Genomic DNA, 19,670 nt, shown 5'->3' on the forward strand with positions numbered 1-19,670 from the left:
GACCCTGATCATGGGTAAAATGTGTTAAAAATGCGGCTGTGTGCTTTAGCAGTCACCTCAGAAGATGGTGAGGATCTTGGGGACAAGACTGCCATTTTAGCACCGTAATTGTACCCAGCACAAAGTTGTTCTGATCCTGAGGCCAAAGGGGAAGGAACTGTCCTCAGATGCTGTTGCGACAGCTGTGATAAATCATACTTGATTCTATTTTGGGATGTAAGGGAGGCGATCATTTAAATATATAGTTCAATTTGGTTAAAGACTGTACAGATTCCACTATTTCTGTATTTCCTGTCCCTAATTTTGTTGCATAGCTGTTCATGGAAACCCTGTAAGGAGCACGTGTCCTTTTTCACTTCTGGCATATTTTGTAAGGATTTTTTTTTTTTTTAGGTTGCCAAATACTCTCCCTTGGGACCCTGTAGTAGATGACGTGGGAAGTACAATGTGTATAAGAGAACATCGCTGCAGGCGAGCTACTCAAATAGAATGGAAACATCTTGGCCTCATAAAAAAGTTTGTGCTTTGGAAACTGAACTGTCCTCCCTTCCCCGCAGATATTCCCACAAGGTCAGGGCTGGAGTAAGGGGCGGCGTGTGGAAACAGTCCTATTACCGCTGACGGTGTGCTTCACGCACAGCATGAACAGAGGGCTTCCAGCCACCTTATTCAGCACTTTTCAACAGCACTCGATTTGTAGTTAATATGAAATATCAGCCAGGCTCCTTCCAGGTTTGACACAGTTCTGTAGATCTTAATCAGCCAGATGACAAACGTTTCTACCCATCCCTGGCTTCCTGAGGGATGTTTTCCTCTGGTATGTATTTGCTTTTGGTACGCACTGTGTGAAGTGCTACATGGCGACTCGGCAACATTTTTCACTCCTTTTCCTCCCGGGTTTACAATAGACACTGTTGTCATTCGTAGCGCTGTGCTCTGAAAGAGCCCTTTTTGTCATTTTGCTGGAACGGGAACGCGCAGTGCAGAACAGCAAAGGATTACGTGGTGCGAAACCACTGTCCGACTCCGTCATCGCGCCAGGCATCGTCGTAAAAACCCGTTTGGTTTGCGGGCGCTGACGAGGACTGAAAAGAGTCTCGGGAGAGGCAGAGTTTCAGCACGCACCTTCGAGGCGTTTCGGTGCTCTGGGATGGCTGTGGTTTCCCTTGCTGGGGGGTTCGGCGACGTCCCCCAGCTCCATCCCTGTGGGGATGGCGCCTTCCACCAGTTTTGCCGGTGACACGTGCAGCCTCCATCCCACCGGGGCCTCCATCTCCCTCCCCGGGCCGAGGGAATTGAAGCGCCTCCGGCTCCCCTCACCGTTTCGGTGACCCCGAGGGAGGCGCCGCGCCGCTCTCCCGGCCCCTGGAGCGAGAGGGGCCTCGCAGGCTCCGACCACCCGGGGTCGAAGAGAGATGAGCGGGGAAGGAGGAAGGTCGCGGAGAGGGGGGGACTGAAAGACGAGGGAACCCCTCGGGCCGCGTCGCGTCGCGCAAGCCGGCGCCGTTTGGGCGCAGCACCGCCGGCGCCCGGCCCCGTTTGGCTGCTGCGCCACCTGCGGCTCCGGCTGCCGCTGTCAGTTGGGCGGCTGCGTCCCAACATGGCGCCGGCGGCAGCGGGGGCGGCCGCGGGGCGCGGGGCCGCGTCGGGCGGATGGAAATACTGATGACGGTCCGGAGACTCGCCTCCATCTGTACCATGGTGAGAGCCGCGACCGGCCGAACGCCGCTTTACCGGGGGCCGGAGGGCGGCGGGGGCTCACCGGCGAGGTGTCCCGTTGCCGGCCCCCGGCGGCGGGAACGGCCACCCCGGCCCCGCGCCGAGGAGGCTGAGGAGGGCCCCGCCGCGGCCGGGCGCAATGAGAATTTGTCAAAGTAATTAAAAAAAAAAAAAAAAAACAACAAACCCAAAAGACAGGGTTTATGGGAGGTACCGCCGCCTGGCCGGGTAGGGGGGGTGTCTGTGGGAGGTGGCGGGGGACCCCGCTGCCCCCCCCCCAAAAAAAAACCCCGGCCGGGCCGCAGCCGGGAGCGGGGCGGCCTCGGCGGGGACGGCGGCGGCGGCGGGGGCCGGTGAGGGGCCGGGAGGGGTGGTGGGCCGCTGCGGGGGGGTTGTGGCAGGGAAGGGGCGAGGGACGTGGTAATAGCTGGAGCCAGGCTGAGCGGGGAGAGCCGGCCTGGCTGCTCAGCGCCGCTGTTTTGAGGGTTTGGGGGTGATTAGGCCCTAATTCCGGGTGGGGAAAGGTGGCCGGGGGAGCACGGAGCCCTTCGCAGAAATGAGAACTCGCTCGCTTCTAGTGGGTGTGTCAGCTGCCGGCCTGTTTGCAGAAATATGTGTGGGGCAGGTGGATGCCTTCCTTCAGAGAGAGAGGAATTATTGAACATCAGTTCGTTTTCTGGCTCGGATCACAGTCATTTGTTGTGATAACTAGGCTCAATTTAAAGGTTGTTATACTAGTTTATAAAAGCTCTGTAATCATTTCACATGAATGCACTTAACAGGGTACCATCCATATTGCCAGTGAAAATCTAGCAAGAGGGAGACTGATAATTGCATGATTATGCAGAATTTTTAATGAACTTACATTGCTGCGTAAATAGAGGCCAGCAAGTGGTTTGTCTAGCACTAAAACACAGCTGACTCATAATAAAATATTGCATCTTGTTAATGATATGCTATCTAAACATTTCACAGATTCTTACTGTAAGGAGTTTAATCAGTATAGACTGTGGCAGGGGTTTGAATTGCCAAAATCCAAGTTGGAATCAGGCTGAGGGTATTCCGTTTTAGTATTTTGTTTTTCATAGTCCCACATCGTAATTGCTTCAAGTAGTCAAACTTCAGTTTTAGATCTCATTTGAAACAGTAGCAAACTAGAGAGTAGGCTGCAGTGTCAAAAGGGGCTTTTGCATACTGACTTGCTGAGACTGATTTCACGTGTGTGTAAAGCATGCAGGGTTTTTCTGTTTCTTTTCCATGTAGGTACTGACTACCAGTTTTGATTAACTTGAGATCCAGTTGAACTGAATCACAGTAGTGCTGTACAAAGCTGAGTGTCTGGAGTTTCATAGTAATATTCTTAACAAGAGACGTTAATTTTATTTTATTTTTAATTTGTGGCAAGGGATACCTGTTCTTAAAGTTTGAAGTTCTGGGAAGTCTTCTGCAATACTTAATACTTCATTAATCTCACTAGGGGTTTTTTTTTCAGCGTAATTTTTATTTTTAATTGCCTATCACAAACACAGGTGAAATTAAGGTCATGAGAGATGGCTGAATCATGACTTCGTTGTGGAGTTCTGCACCCCAGAGGCAAGTGATTGACTCAATCCCATATAGTATTTTGGATGCATTCCTGAGATCAGCTGACTGAGCCTCAGATTAAGAGGGCAAATGTAAGGCAATGCATTTTCCTAGGAGTATGTAGCCAAACCTGAGTACAGCAATTCCAGTGTTTGTGATTTGTTTTTAGAGACTTTGGCTATATGTACTCAAGATTAGATTCATTTCTGCTCCTGCACTTGCTTTGATTTTGGTTGGGGTGGTAGAAGAAAGCTAAGCAGATACTTGTAGCCTACTAATGTCCCTTCTGAAGTACTGTGTTTTTTTTCAAGAGGAGCGTTTTTACAATATTGCAGCTTTGGGGAAGCAGGTTCTCCTTACTGTTTTCAAGTGGAGAACTTACTGCTTCATTTCTCTGCAGTAAATGTTGAGCAGCGCTACTAGCACTAAATAATTGTATGAAACTTGCTTCCAAATTTCCTATACAGCTGTTTAAAGAAATACTATAGATTTTTTCAGCATCAGTGTTCTAGGTGCATATATAACTTGGCTAAACTTACTGTCAATCTCACTATTTTTTTCTTCAGCTAGCCCAGGAAAATTAAGATCTGGGTGCTATATTTTAAAATTGAATCAGGTTATTTGCATCTACTTCAATTAATGTCTAGTAAGTAAAAATACTGTTTGCTTTGTCATAATGCAAATGTGAAGAACCTAAGCCTTCTTTATAAAAACTTTTAATTACATTAACAAAGTCCCTTTGAGAAACTACCTTCTTCAGGATTATGCTAATATGTAGTGAATGTACAGTACTTTGCATCTTTTTAGTAAAATATGCAGTTTTTACCAGCACTTCTAGTCATCATCTGTGCCTCAGGCTGGAAAGCTGAAACATGGGTTTATGACATTCTCAGACACCTCAGTCAATCAGCATCACAGGGAGTGCTGTTTCTGACTTTCCATCCCAGACACTCCACTCTTGCAATATCTCTTTAAAAATTAAATTCAATGCCTGATCTCGTTAGTAGACAGTAATGTAGTTATAACTTTAACCATATCCCCCTCCCTAAAATAACTTGAGGTTTTTGTAGTGTGGATCAGCTCTCCTGTGCCTCATGATCATTGCATTTCCTTTATGTGAGCACCGTCCCTTTTTCAGCGATTGCATAACATTCATGTGGCAACTACAGCATTGCGAAGGTTGGAAACTCATAGGAAAATACTTGTTCATTTGAATATGATTCATTGCTTGGTAAGGCTGCTGACACCATATGGCAAGACACGTCCATAGCCAAGAGCTACTAACTAGAGCTCTGGTTCTCTCCTGTGTCCCTTTGACTAAATTTTGTTTCCTAGCGCTTACCTTTACCAGGGACTCTAGGAGTTTTTGTTTTCTTTTTGCAAGCAACTGCAAAATTAACTGGGAGAGCGAAATAGAAAGCACTACTGAGGCATTTTGTTACCCTTCATGAAAAATGCCTAGCTCCTGTTTAAAAAATATTTAAAAGTGATATCTTTGTAGTTCTGTGGTATACGCGTGGTCATGAACAGATGCGAATCCTCTTTTGGCTGAGGAGAGCGAGCAAGGAGGGCTGAATTTCCATGGTCTGACTGCATCATCTAATCCAGAATATACCTGATGCACTCCAGGGGGCCTGAGACAGTCAGTTGTAGAACTGAGTTTTTAAGTCAGGAGTTTGTTGCATTGACAATAACTTCTTTTTTTTGGTTGGAGAAGCAAAACAGAACACTAGAGTGGAGCAAGGTGTGAAGCATAGATCTGACCTGTTCCTTTCTGAAAGCTAATTTTGTGAAGTCTGTAGTAAACTTAGCAGAAATATTGGTGTTTCTTGGTAGGCTAGTTAGGGACAGTTCCCCTGGATTCATGTCTAATTGTTTGCTAAACCAGTAAGACGTGCCTGAAGAACTCAAATCCAGTATACAAATTGGTGGTAGTCTTATTCTACTCATCTGAATCAGTACAGTGTGGATATAATTATTAACTTCAGTACTAGAGAAGAGATGACTGAATCATTTGTAAGTAATACATTTCCATTTGCCACCTGAATAATTTACACCATTCAGTTCAAGCAGGGCTTTCATGTCACTGATGTATAATGTTTGCCTTACTGCTGTTTCACCTATATTTGTAGAATTTTGTTTTAGCTTTGTTGGAGAAATAGCATTTATAGCTGGGAAGGTATCACTAAGGAAGTGGAAAGAAGGGAGGATAAAAGTAGAGCTAGCTAAGCAGACTTCTGTTTCCAGCAGTGCTCTGCTTTTTGATTGACTTCTTAAGCTGAAGGAAACAAATATTCATCTTTGCACTTAAAACCCAGCCTGAGAATAACCTGCTTTGTTTTAGGGGAAAAAACCGTGTGTAACCCATTGCAAACCAGTTAGTAGGTCACTTTGTGCAAGGTTTCTCTGCGTGCTGTTTGTACTCCAATACTGTGTGTGTGATGGGTGGTTATTGATGCATTCTCCAGATTTTGGACATGTAGCAGTTTGAAGATGTAAGCAGTTTGGAGATGTAAGCCTATGCAAAGCAGCCAGCCGGCCTGCAGTTAACAACCAGCTCGGGTGGATAGTACACAGATTTCCTTTGAATTATTTTTAAGATTTTACAGGGGTCCTGAACTACCACGTGGATGAGTTTTTCTGATGTTCTCGTGTCTGTTTTGATCCCAGACTGTCTATAAACTTTAAGATTTCGTGACTTCACTGTCCCTGGGAAAATGAGAGATCCTAGCTGTGTTGTGCCATGGAGTACTGAGGAAACTATGGGCAGTATATGGTTCATTAGTTGAAATTAGATATTAATTATACTAGAGGACCTCTACTACAGACTGTTACAATTTACAAATGAGGCATGAATACCTGGGAAAAGATGTTAAAATAACAAGGTGTAGGTAGTTCAAGAGGTGCTCTGTATTATTGAATCTTTCTTGTTTTGTTCTTTAATCAGGATTTAGAGCAAATGCTTTTAATACCTTGAATTAATCTGTGTTTATATGCACATCACTTAGTATCTTGTTCCTATTAAAAAATAAATGGCTTTCAGTATTTGCTCTTACAGATGTCAGTTTGGGAGATTCCTAGACTTGTTGCCAAAATAAAGGGCTGCACTGTAGATCATTACGTTTTGTTTCTTATGTCATATTTTATATTTTCAGCTCCTTTCCTAGTAAATACTTAAAGGGGGCTGATAAGAAAGATGGGGACAAAGTTTTTAGTAGGGCTTGTTGTGAAGGGACAAAGGGTAGTGGTTTTAAACTAAAAGAGGATAGATTCAGACTGGATAGAAGGAAGACATTTTTTATGATGGGGGTGGTGAAACACTGGCACAGGTTGCCCAGAGAGGTGGTGGATGCCCCATCCCTGGAAACATTCAAGGTCAGGTTGGATGGGGCTCTGAGCAACCTAGTCTAGTTGAACCTGTCCCTGCTTATGGCAGGGGGGTTGGACTAGATGACCTTTAAAGGTCTCTTCCCACCCAAACCATTCTATGATTCATCCACTTGACCTCTTGTGCACCAACTTGTGAATATATACACATTTGGATCCCTTGATGGGCCCTGTGTCTGATTTTTACTGCCATACCTCTGTGCCTATTTAACCTGTACATGTGTAATGTCTGAAGTTAGAACCTATTCATAAATCTGTAGTGTTATGTTTTGCCTTCCATCAGCATCTACTTCCTCACTCTTTACACTATTGTTCCTCCACAGTTTGGTGTGTGAAGATCATGATAAAATCTTATTACCAACTGACAAAAGAACAACACTGGTAAATACTGGGCCTTGAGTACACCTGTAGATCTGTTTGTGTTTGTTCTTCTAGAGGGCCAAAAAGCTGTGAAATATCTGAAAGCTGTACTAGCAAGACATCTACTCTTACTGTGTTACTAGGTCATTTGAGAGAAACCCAAGGTCAGGAGGAATCTTGCGGAGCTCTTCTCAGGTGGATGAACTAGCTGTGAACACTTCTGTAATCTCAGAGACAGTGGCTAAGAAGGGGGAAATAGGTTGCTTACAGTACCGCAATACAAAGGTCAAGACTCTTAAGCAGTATTTTCTGTACTTCCTACCCTTAATGCAGCGTTCTTTCCGTATGTTCTTTTTATGGAAGCCTAGCTTTACTGTGTAATTTTAAAGAGCATAAAATTACAGAATTTTACAAGTGTATATGACTTGCTTTAGCTCTGTGAGGCATAGATCTTGTGGACCTTGCAAGACCAGCTCCTAATTGAATAAACATTTATGTGAAACAGTTTACAAAGCATTCTGTATTAATTTATTTAAAAACACTCTAGGACTTCAGGTTTTAAACACTTCATAGTAGTAAACTTAGTTTGAAATACAGCACTTTCTAATTTCACTGTGGTCTCTCTGTGATATTGGTAGTAGCCACAGTGCTCAGTAAGCTTTATTCCCTGTTGAAGAGTGGGCAAGGCCAGCCTTTCCTATGTGCACCAAACGATTAAGAAGATTCTGTAGTATTTGAAAGTGTGAGTCTTGGAAGGTCTGTGACACTGTTACACACCTGCTCCTTTCAAGATTATCAGTTTGTTTTGCCTGCATAAGCATGCAAAGTGGTGGAATCCAAAGTTCAATTTACCATAATTTGTTATGCCTAGAGTGGCAGCCTTCCTAGATGCATGAAAAGGGATAATTTCAAACACTAAATCATAGTGAGTGATAGCTGAGCTGATAATTCTTTTTATCTGACTTCAGTGCTGCACAGCCAAGGAGTTTTAAAAGATGGGGAAGCAACATCTAATTCTGTGTTTAGAAAATCATGACAGTATGTTCTGTAAACTTTCAGAAATACAACCCCAGTTCTGCTCCTTTCTGCAGTCCCCCACATGGTAGTTTTAATAGTCCTGAAGCTGGAGCTATTATCGTGGCTAATACAGCAAAGTAAGTGCAGGCAGACTTTATGAAATGCATCATCTCATTCAGATTTCTCTCCTGAAAGGTTTTAGGTAGCTCTGGCTTGGCCTACTTGTTCTCCTCCCCCCCTTTTTGTTTTGTTTTGGTTGGTTTGTTCACTCTTTAAAAATCATTCTTCAGTCATGCAGTATATTTAACCAGCTTTTCTAATCTTAAAGGCTGCCCTTGGAGCCTTTCTACACAACTTGAAAGCTGCTTCCCAGCTTTTTTCAAATGCTAAATCATGCCCTACTCTAATTAGTTGAAAAGAAAGAGTCAAATGAATAATTAGAGACTTAAGCAAGACTCGTGTACCAGATGTGTTCTGGACACGGAAATATCTCCTAGGTATCTTTCCCCTTTTTGTCTTTCTTTAAGGGAAATGTCTTTTGCAGGCAGGTGCGTGCCATGCACTCAGTGGGAATAAGCTGGTTCCAATCCAAAAGCTGAGTTAGTACGGTGTTGAGCCCAAGCTAGTATATCATAGGGGATTTTTATTTCAACAGGCTGTTATACCAACCTTGCTATGCAGCTTCTGGGTGTGCATGCAGCTGTAATAAAAGTTTAGGGATATCCTAAGTTGCAGTGCTTTAATTACTTCATTTGACCTGAATGATATTAATTGCAATGGGAGAAGGATAAAAGGCTTGTGTAAAATGCATATATTGTGGAAGTTAATACTTTGCACTGAGCTTAAAAAAATAGTAATTTATCCTTGAAGAAAGGCTGTGTCTTCAAATTTCCATGGACCATATGGAGAGTGTTTTAAATTAACTGATTCTCTCTAGCTCATTAGAAGTAATCTGGTGATGAGATTAGGGCTAAAGCAGCTGAACTATATAGGCAAGCATAGGAAACTACAGTTTAAACATTATACGATGTACAGATAGGAATTTTTCTGGAACTTCAGAAGCAGTAATACATACACATCCAGATTTTAAGAGTTCTCTTCTGAAAATCTGCTGTCTACAAATGAACTGTAAATGGAGCATCTAAAATGGTGGAGTGCCCCAAAATAAGCACAGCAATGACTTGCTCAGACTTCTTGTAGATTTTGTCAGGATCATTAGTATCAAAAAAAGAAACAAACTGCAAGTTTATTGTTGTCTTTTTTGAAAAGATGAGAAGGGCTTCACGGTTCTACTTACTTCCTTTTCCTGTACTTTAAGCAACTGCTTCATCCTTGTTCACATTTGAAAAACTCTAGTAGCATTTGTTTGACAGGTGTTCTGTCTGTTTAGGTATCTACATTTCCATGTCCTTCTAAGAAACCAGACAAATATTTAGTATTTTGTCCCATTATGTTGAACTGGTAATGAGTGGTTATAGAATGGTTCTAAAACCATTGACAATTTGCTGTTGCATGGATTTTCCTGCATAATTTCAAAACGCTGTATAATTAGAGCATGTCATAAATGCTGCTTGCACTGTAGCCACCTTCAATGACTATTTTAATGGTTTTATTTTTTTGCATCTTCATTTACTATCCCTCTTCTTTCATGATAGTTTCTTCTTGTTTTCTTACTGTACTTCTTTCACTCTTCCAGCCTATCCCATAAATGTCACACATCCACCTCTACAGTTCAGAAAATACACCCAATTGCTAATAGCTAGTGGATTGTGCTAATGTGAGATGCTCCTGCCGCATTCGGTCAAAGCAGCTATGAAACCAGCACCCTCCAAAATGTGCAGGACAGCTGCCTGAGCCCTCCTTGTGTGCTGTCTTAAAATTGCAGTTTAGCAACGGTAAATGCCATAAACTACTCTGCTTCTCCTCACCAAATCTCAAGGCTGTTGCAAAGAGGACGGTGGGGTCTTCCCACTCATAACCCTTTCCCATTGTCTGCTTTGTGGTTTTTTTTCCCCACCTCGTTTCATAGCTTCAGTACCTCTCTGCTCACTGTTTGCTCAAGCAGCAGTACAGCATTGACCTGATTATTTTTGACAAGAGCTCTGAATAACAGCAAGGATACTGACCCAGTGTTGTGCTAATTTTGATCCTTTTCTTACTGAAGCTACAGCAGCAGCTGCTTCATGCTCATACGGTCTGCTTGTGTGCTTATCAGGATAGTAGGACATTGCTTTTATAACCATTCCCACGTCTGCAAAGTTACCTTCATAGCAGCAAAAAGTAGATACTTATAAATGGAAGTGTGAATTCCTTCGAAGTGTGAAAGTGTTAGTTCAGGATAAAAAATTTTGACTGTTAACGTTGGTTCATCTTTAATAATAGTCAGCTTATTCTCAGCCAAGTTTTGTGGAGGATTAGGACTTCACTGAAACTTAGTAAAATTTATAGTACTAAAAAGGGGAAAAAGTTATAACTTGAGGCAAGAACTGTGTGGATGCCAGACATGGATTTCTCTCATCAGTTGACCATAGTTCATGTTCTGAGCTGTGCAGTCGTTATTAATCACTCCCAGCTGTTCCTTCTGTTCATCAATAGCTTCAGAAGAACTCTTAAGTTCTGGACCTTATTGTAATTTCTACCATAAAGCTACTTATGTATAGTGAATAGAAAAGTGATAACTTCATCTTCCAACAATAATTTCTTCTTATGATTCTTGTCAGATAAGTGAATGCAATCTAGAAGCCATTTGTCTGTAAGAATAATTACAAATTTAAATAAGTTTAAGGGCATAGAAGTATTTAAGACCCTGGAAACTGTTGATACATTTCCAGTTTCTGAAATCAGTTAGATCTAGACCAGGGAAAATACCAATTTTCTTTGCAGGAGTGGTTGTAAACTCTAGAGTTTGTAAGAGACCGTAATGCCTAAGCATACTTCTTTCTTAGCTCATTGTGGTGATGCAATGACAGCAGTGTAATCTGGCTAAGAAATAGAAGCCTGCTACTGTTTTTTTTCCACTTGCATGGTGTGTTGAACTGGAAATAAATCTTTAAGTCTTCGCTACGGAGCAAATAGGACTCACAGCTTACAAGTTTGAAGACTTGATAGATCTCTATTCTGGTTTCGATGGGTTATTCAGTTAAAATTTCAGCTATACTGTGGGATCATTTCATCTGTGATGACTTGGTTAGACAGCTACCTCAGGTAAGAGTTTTTGAAACTGGTCTTTCACATCCCTTTTTATTTTACCATCCCTTTTTGCTTTACCAAACTCAACAAAACCTGCCTTAGAGACCTTTTGGTGTTCTTTGGGTAAATATTAGTTTTACTCAATTAATCCTATCTTCCCTGTATCTCATACATATCTAATGTTGGTGAGATGTCCCTCACTGAGTTGGTATGAAAAATGAAGGAAAACTTGAATATTAACAGTTCCCTGTGCTTTTGTTTGATGCTTTAAAATTTAGTATATGAGTTTTTTTTTTTTAAAGGGTGTTCTTTGTCTTTTCTGATGGAAATCAGTGAGCACAAATGTTCTTGGGTAGGTCCCTTTTTTAATTAGCTAATATGCATAAAGTAAAATTACTGCAGCTATGACAGAAAATATTTTAATATTGGTCTCTTGGGGTCATCTTGGCCGTTGTTAGCTGTATCTATTATTCTGAACTGCTAAGATGGTGATAGTTCAGATGGGCCAAGCAGCTTTCCATTTTTCTGTTTGACTAATCTGCACAAACTCACTGAGCTAAGCTTGCTCGCTCTCTAGATTCAAAGTCAGTTCTGCTAGTGGGGGTGTGAACAGAATAGGGGGGCTCTTGAAAAGTGCAACCAACCTCTGAGACAACATTTTAAGTCACAGTAATTTCTAGAAAATTATAAATCCTGATTACAAGTTGCTGAAACTTTAGTTGTCACCTCCCCCACCAATATGGAAGTGTTAAATTCGCATCTCTCCGAGAGTCCAATTATATAAGTAAAACAGTATTACAACTTTAGTTAAACTAGGGGGATGTTTTCTTTGTCGGGTAATTATGTGTTGACTGTATAAATTTGTGTTTTGTTCCTGCTCACAGAACTGTCTACAGAAAGTTTTATCATCTCTTCCTGAACTGGAGTAGCAGAGCAGTTGCTTGAGAACATTTTCTTGGGCCTCCTAGAAGTCTCAAGGATGTACTTCTGGGGTTTATAAGATGTATTTATTTGTCTTGCGCTAGCAATGAGAAGTCAATAATAATCTCATGCATTAAGCTTTATATTTAGCTGTACTTTAGTGTATGTTATTTGCTTAGCTTTTGTATGCCAAGCAAACTCAATTGGTATGTATTAGTAATTTTTTTTCTTGTCATTTTTTATTGCTCCCAATGTGTGTCATAGTTTAGCAAAACAGTATTGATTTTCTTATGGTTTTGGATGTGTAAAGTACTGTAAGATACAGAATAGTTTGTCTGTGGCACCCTACAAGAGATGCATCTCTTTTGATTCCCCAAATAATCAAATATAAATTTTCGTTCTTAGGACACTTGCCACTTGGGTTAGATTTTATTTTTTCTAGATGAGAAATGTGACTTGTATGTTTACAAAATTACAAAGTGTGTATTGTTTCTTATGAGCAAATACTTCCGTGATCTGAGGCAGAAGTATTTATCCAGATGGAAAAATTCTATTAGTGGTGGTGGGAAAATGTGTATAATACTTATCAGCCTGAAAACAAAGCTGCTTATTAGGCTTCATTACAGCATGACACAGTTCGTGCTACACTAGATTTGGTCTCCAGTTGGTTAATTTGCTATTTGCAAATTTAGTTGCAAAGATCACGGATTGTGAGTAGCTGAACTTTGACTCTAATTATGCAGCCTTACTCACAAACATGTCATGTATTTCCATCCTGAAACTTGACCAAGGCCAACTTGTGCTGTCACCATAAAGTGCTTTTTTTTTCCCTGCGTACTCGTTGCCTTGTGTAGTATAGTTCTCCTGGACATTGACTTCCGTGATAAATCACTCTATACTGTGCAATGTAGTTATTTTATCATGGTATGCTAGGCATGTGCGTTTTCTAGAGCTTCTTCAGTATGTTACATATTTAGTTTGCAAGTTTGCATCTTCAGAACTATTTATGACTAGTTTGTGATTTTGATCCCTCCCACAATTACGTTGAGTCCTGGGGTTTTTTTTATGATTTTGGTATGCTAATTTAAAATGTTCTCTGACAAGAAACTTCAGAAACATTGCAGCTAAATGTAAGGTTAATTTAGCTTCTGTGACTGATTAACTTTAGCATTTATTAAGGAAACCTTAATTTTTTTATCTCCCCCTGCAGTTAACTTACCCAAATTTACGAAGTTTTGGCAGTAGATACATGGAACCATTTGAAAAAAAGGCACATGTAACCTGTTAGATTAAATGGGTAGATACATGTGGAATACAGGTTGGTGGTTTAGTTGAATTGCAACACTGGTTTATGGTAGGTTATTAAATTCTTTATAGCATAGTCTTATTAAAAATTACAATCCTTATGCTTTTATTTCTTTGTTCAGATATTTATTCCATATGTTGCTTTACAGACTGGAGTATTCAGGTTGCCTAGTTTCACTAGATCTGTAAGTTGTGGTACGTGCTTTAGTAGTCTGTTTTGCCAGCGTTTCTCTAATACTATATTGGAGGTCATGGAGGAGGTGAGAAGACTGTTGAGAGAAATTTAAACTGAACTTCACAAGCTTGCAGATTTTACATATATCCCTTCCTTAATTTTGAAACATGCAGAATGTAAGAGTAAAGGAACCTCACTTAGCAGTCAGTTCTGATTTCAAGACCGAAAATTTTTCAAAACCAGCATCATCTCTTCTTGTGCATTTACATAGCACATAGGTTATAATCTCCTATTACGCTATTACCCAAAGTCAGTGTTGATCAGAACAATACAAGTGAAGAGCTGAAGTAGCATTTGGAGAGAGCTGTATCAGCAGTTCTTCTTTGCAGATAGCTATTCTTATGTCTAGGTTTGGTTTGGGTTTTTTGAGGGGAGGTAGTGGAGGGAAAGAGAGGTACTTGGAGGCAGGGAATGGACGTAGGGAAACAAATGAGAGGAGCTGCTTGAACTGGCACTGATGCCTCAAAAAATGTCTGTGTAATTGCTGCTTGCAGAGAGTCTTGCTTGTAAATCTGTCAGCACCTAGTGAATGTTTTTGTGTTTTTTTTATAGTACCCAATTTTGAGCCTTCCTCATTTTCTGTCTTTTTTGATATATGTAATTCACTGTAAATCTGATGTGGGAGATCCAACTACAGAGTTTCCATTCCTCCTGTTTAACTAAATTATTTCTTGGTTTCTTTCCTGTTTCTTAGAAAATTTTAAGTTATTTCTTTGCTGAAGACAATCTAGATGGAACTGTCTATACAGTCTCCACTTGTCTGTGGTTTATATTAAAGCAAAATGCTAAGGGAAATGATTGAAATAAGTGCTCAGCAATTAAAAAACGTTACTAGCTTCAGGGAAATAGATGAATTGAATTTTGCTGGACTGTAGTTTTTGTTTGTTCAGTGCTTTTCTGAGGTGTTTTGAGATGGCTCACCTGTGCAGAGGGATTGCTGTTTACTGTTCGCAGAAGGTTATAGGTGGAGTGAGCTGGATATTTAAAACAGAAGTCAAGAATCCAGAGTGCTTGGATTCTGCACTGAATGATGGTAACTCCTTGGATAACAGCACAGATGCAGCTAAGGACTGTTGGAAGATCAGCAAGAAACACTAGAGAACAAGATGGAGTGGTATGAGGGAAGGTACCAAATCCCAAGTGGGAGCTCAGCTATAAGGTACTGGTGGATTAAAAAAAGGGGGGGAAATGGAAAGAGATGCATAAACCACTTTGAATTTGAAGGGGACAAAGTTAAAATTGAAGCTAGAATTTTGGTGTGCTTTAGTTCTTGTTTTGTGTGACAAGTAAGACCATATAGATGTGTAGTGCTATTTTTCAGTTGTATATAAAATAGGATGTTCTATGCTCATTATATTGCTGGAGACTCAAGGATGTATCAAAATGCACTGTAAGTTTGATACATGGCCCTTAAATTGAGGGTAGCAAAGCCAAAGCACTTTTAGGTGATCCGAGTTTGAGGAATGTCTGATAAAATTCTTCTTTCCATTCTTCTTGGGTTTTGTAATCATGTTTTACTTGTCCATAGTACTTTCCAGAAAGTAAGTTAGAAAGTTGTAGTATTTCTAATGTAAAGTGTCAGGGAAAGCAAGATTTTTTTCAAGAATTCTTTATATGAGATGCAAATAATAAACAGCCACATCAAACCTTTTGTGCAGTCCACATCCCAAAAAGATGTTTTTTTCTTTCATGGGATTTATAGCCCATATGGTTTCTGTCCTCTAGGTTTAGAAGTTCTCTGTGTGTTACAAGTTTCTTTATTTTTACAATGCATTCTTGGCTAAATTTAAATTGGTGTTTCTAGGTCACTGTGACTAACCTGAAGTCTTAAGTGAGGACAAATTTCTTGTTAACTTTCAAAGAAATTCAAATGCAAAAAACCCTTCTGTTCAATCAGACAGCTCTAACTTGGGCTGAAGAAGTTGAGTTTTTAAGTGAAACCATAGTACCTTTTATAATAATAGAGCATCATATTGATTTCATTTTTAAGAACATAGGAAACATGAGATGCTAATTCTCAATGGAAATAACTTATTTTCTTAGCTGCTTTGTTTTTATAGGAGTATTATGAATTCTGTTGGATTTTTTTAGGAAGTGGGTTTTTTTCCCTAACATAAACATACTGTTTCTTCGTAGGGCGCCAATGCCTCTGCTTTGGAGAAAGAGATTGGTCCTGAACAGTTCCCTGTGAATGAGCATTATTTTGGCTTGGTCAATGTAAGTGAATTTTCTGTGGTTGAAATGCTGGTTTTTAATTCCTGTCCTAATTTTGAATTTAACAGGATTGTCTGTTAGATCTTTATCTATGAACACTTCTAACTTAAGGTGGGATCTTAAGACATTCTGCAATATGGTGCTATGCCTTGTTATTAACCAAGATATAAATTTCATCTTCAATACAGAAAAATAAGTGTATTTATTATAAAGCCTTTGAGAGAAACCTTCCTACTCAGGTATGTTTCTAATTATATGATTTTAATGTTTAGCTGGAAAGGACGTTAACTAATAAAGTGTGTACATTGCTCATATGCTCTTCTAGAGAAGAGAGATTTGATTTTATACTGATGCTGCAGGGTGTAGGAGCCTTGCGGTTTTAAAAGGAAAGTGTGTTACTTTTCTAAAAACATTACTTGTGGGATTAGTGGAAGTTCTTGTATGGGAGGACATGGCCAGGGGATGAATGACATTGATGTGGTTGATAATTTTCTTAGATGTGGTAATACTCCTTTTTTTATTTTTTGACAGCCTGGTGTAACAGTGAATCCTTCTAAAAAGATGTATCTTTTTGTATCTGTCAGTTGTATAGGTCTGACTTAACTGGGATCTGTTGGGCAATAAGGATTGTCTACCTAGATTAACTATGGAGAGAATGGAGTGTTGATGTTGATCTTGCCAGTGCTTCTGGAGGAGAAAGGCAGCTGTTGCACCTGTGACATCTTTTACCAATAGATATAGGAAGTTAGTTAATAGAAACTGTGGTTCTGTGGCATCATATTTATGATGTGAAAATATAATTTTGGCAAAACTCACTAGAAACATAAGTATACTTCTGTTTGCTGGTCATCTAGGTACATTTTGTTGAAAATTGAAAGATGATCTATCTTTTGATGCACCAAATAAAGTTAACATAGCTACTAAAGTGTTATTTGTTGCAGCTCGTTACAAACTCATTTAATTGACTTCTGTGTGGGTTTCTAGCAGTTTGTGTTCTCAGGCACCAAACTATCTAAACACACTGAGTTATATTCCTTAAGTATGGTGTTAATGGCCATTCCAAAGCTGCTGAGGTTTGCACCATAATGAGAAAAATGGAAGGCATCTCCAATTGTAACATAAATAGCAGCGTGATGAATAGCGTGAAGAGGAAAAATAGCATTCTAAAAATAACCAGAATTATTATAACTACATCCATTCTCTGTTTTGAAGGACAAAATATGACTAATACTGTTGTGCTCTATTCCTTGCAACCAGTTTCTTTAGTATAATTGTTTTCATGCTGTTGTTCTGCAAAGCTTTTTCCTAAGTTATTTCTAGTTCTTTCATGATTTGAAGTTAATTGGAGCGCTTTAAAGAGGGCAGTTTCATGGCTTCAGCATCAATACTAGTAAGTGTGTGGTTGCACTGCACATAGAATCAGGTGTTGAAGTCACAGACAATGGAGGCTTTACTTTTTTTTTTTTTTTAATAGTTATTTTCTCTTTGGATCAGTGAGCTGAACCAGCTTGCCTGTGATCAAACTGCTCTGCAGTGGCTTTAGCAACGTATGGGAGAAGGGTCTGACTGCTCCTTCTGACAGCCTGTTAAAATAGATCACGTGTAATGTTAAACTGAAGTGCAAGAGGGATGAAACAATGTTTTCATTCCAGAATTTAATTTCAGTTTTCATTTTAAGAAACTTTTATCTTAAAATAAGCCATCAAACTTTATTTTTGCATTGAAAGTGTAAAATTTTACAAGTTCTTATGAAGTTAGGTAATGTTGACTCTAAACACAGTCACTTTTAAGTAAAAACTCCTATGTTTTGGTGTCTATTTAAAATATTTATTTATACCAGAGAAACCATGACAAAAAAATTTAAAACCCCATGTGTTTTTACCTGGTTTTCATCTGTGTTTTAGGTCACATTAGACTTTATACACTGTTTGTATATTTGATCTGTGCATGTCGCTCCATGTTTGGAAATATTCATCAGCCCATTGAGAACTGCCTTGCCAACCTGGGTTTTGGGGTTCTGTCAAAGACAAATGGTTAGAGCCCTCTGTTGGTTTTGGTTTTGGTTTTTTGGGTTTTTTTTCAGGCAGAATTTCTAGCAAAGTTAAGGTCATGGTTGGAAAGATCTGACTGCTTCGTACTTCTAAATGCAAACCGATTGCAGTTTAAAAGTGTGACACTGCTATGTAATATTGTTTATTTCTGGAGAACTCTCTAATACAGAGAAGCGTAATCAATAATTGAGATATTCAGAAGTTTCCCAAGGCCCTGAATTGCTCAAAGTTGGAAGGATTTTGTTCTATCAGGAAAAAGAGTTAGAATTGCTGAAATAAAATGCGTCACATGGTCTTTTTGTAAAATACTTGGCATGCAGTAAAATATCTAAAATGCTAACATGCAAGATAATGATTTCAGGAATAAAAGTTCTTCCACGTTACTTTATGTAAAGGTGGTAGCAAACAATGAGAGTTTACAAGGACATTTTTAAAACCTAAAGCATGCCATAAAGTGAATTTTTCACTTTATGTATCGCTTTGACTACTGCAAAGGTATTTTAATTCTTTAACTCCTTTTAACTCTCCCATTTAGTTTGGTTCTAATAATTTCTCTCTGTGTGGGTAGCATCAAAGCAGGACATGTATAACCGGTTGACTTCATGATTTTTAACACGATTTCTCCATGAATACGGTCCTGAAATCTCATTAACTACTTGCTTTGTAAACTTTTTTGACTTAAGATGCACCATACCTTCCATTTTTATTTTTTTTTAAGATGGCTAATTTCTAGTTTCTTCTGTCTCTTAATTTTCTGGCAGTATTACAAACAAATATGTTAGATACCTCATCTGAAAACAATATTTAATCAGACTTTTGGTAGTTGTCTTGTATTCAGATTTAGTTAGCATGATGCTTATTTGTTTTCCTGAGTCACTAACAAGCATATGAATTAGGTTCTATCCTAATTCACATGTTTGTTTAGCTTGCATATTTGTTTTCCTCATGTCAATAAGTTTTAACTGTTGTTCCGTGTTGTTTGCATGTGGTATAAATTAATGTTAATGTAACCATACTGCTGTAACCTTTTTAGCTATATGAATTAAACTGTTGAATTTCTGTTTCAGTCAGCAAACTGATTATTAACTTGAAATCATTCTGTTACAGTGATCACACCAAATTTGGGTGAACAGTAGCGGCCATATTCTCTGAGTATCACTTAACAAAATAGTCTGTGTTCCATAGTCAGATTTGTATGCTTGTTTTGTTTATTTAAAGTATTTTGCTCTCAATGCTCTTGAGATGCAGAAGCTCGCTACCAGAATATCTGGGGACTGACAAACCCAGAACTTGTTTCACTTTTTTTAAGCAACAGCATTGTACGATACAGTTGCACAATAAATTGCAAAGAAACAACTCAAAAAAACCCCATGGTGTATTTCTTGTGGATGATATGCTAATATCTCAGCAGTCTTGAGTTTTTTTTCTTGTTAAGCAATGTGGAACACTGCCTCTGGAAGTTGTTAGCGCTGTCCTCCTTTCTCTAAAGTGACACTGCCTTCAGATAGGGCAGATGTAAAACAGCTGCTCTTTGAATTTGCCTGCATCATGTACTTCTCATAATATTTCATTATAAACAGGAAATATTTAACATGTACCTTGCTAACTATCTCTAAAAAGTACTTTGTGTATCTGACACAGGCAAATCTAACATGTAAGTTCATGCACTGAGCTCTTCTTACTATAAT

At 39.5% G+C, this 19,670-nt stretch overlaps 1 protein-coding gene across 5 annotated transcripts in view; it reads left to right on the forward strand.

Moving 5' to 3' along the window:
- Nucleotides 1–1,550: 1,550 nt before the first annotated feature.
- LOC142043341 (ubiquitin carboxyl-terminal hydrolase 12-like) overlaps nucleotides 1,551–19,670 on the forward strand; it is a 33,734-nt gene continuing 15,614 nt past the window's right edge. The window contains exons 1-2 of one of the 5 annotated variants that reach the window (XM_075054413.1): nucleotides 1,551–1,701; nucleotides 15,854–15,934. In XM_075054413.1, the coding sequence (XP_074910514.1) occupies nucleotides 1,654–1,701; nucleotides 15,854–15,934 (129 nt within the window). In that variant the 5' untranslated portion in view covers nucleotides 1,551–1,653. Of the gene's footprint in view, nucleotides 1,702–9,230; nucleotides 11,272–13,399; nucleotides 13,496–14,609; nucleotides 14,877–15,853; nucleotides 15,935–19,670 lie in introns of those variants that run through there. The other 4 variants (XM_075054414.1, XM_075054418.1, XM_075054417.1 and 1 more) reach the window with 4 other exon arrangements.

This window comes from Buteo buteo, chromosome 22 (assembly GCF_964188355.1).
Source record: "Buteo buteo chromosome 22, bButBut1.hap1.1, whole genome shotgun sequence".
Classification (NCBI taxonomy): Eukaryota; Metazoa; Chordata; class Aves; order Accipitriformes; family Accipitridae; genus Buteo; species Buteo buteo.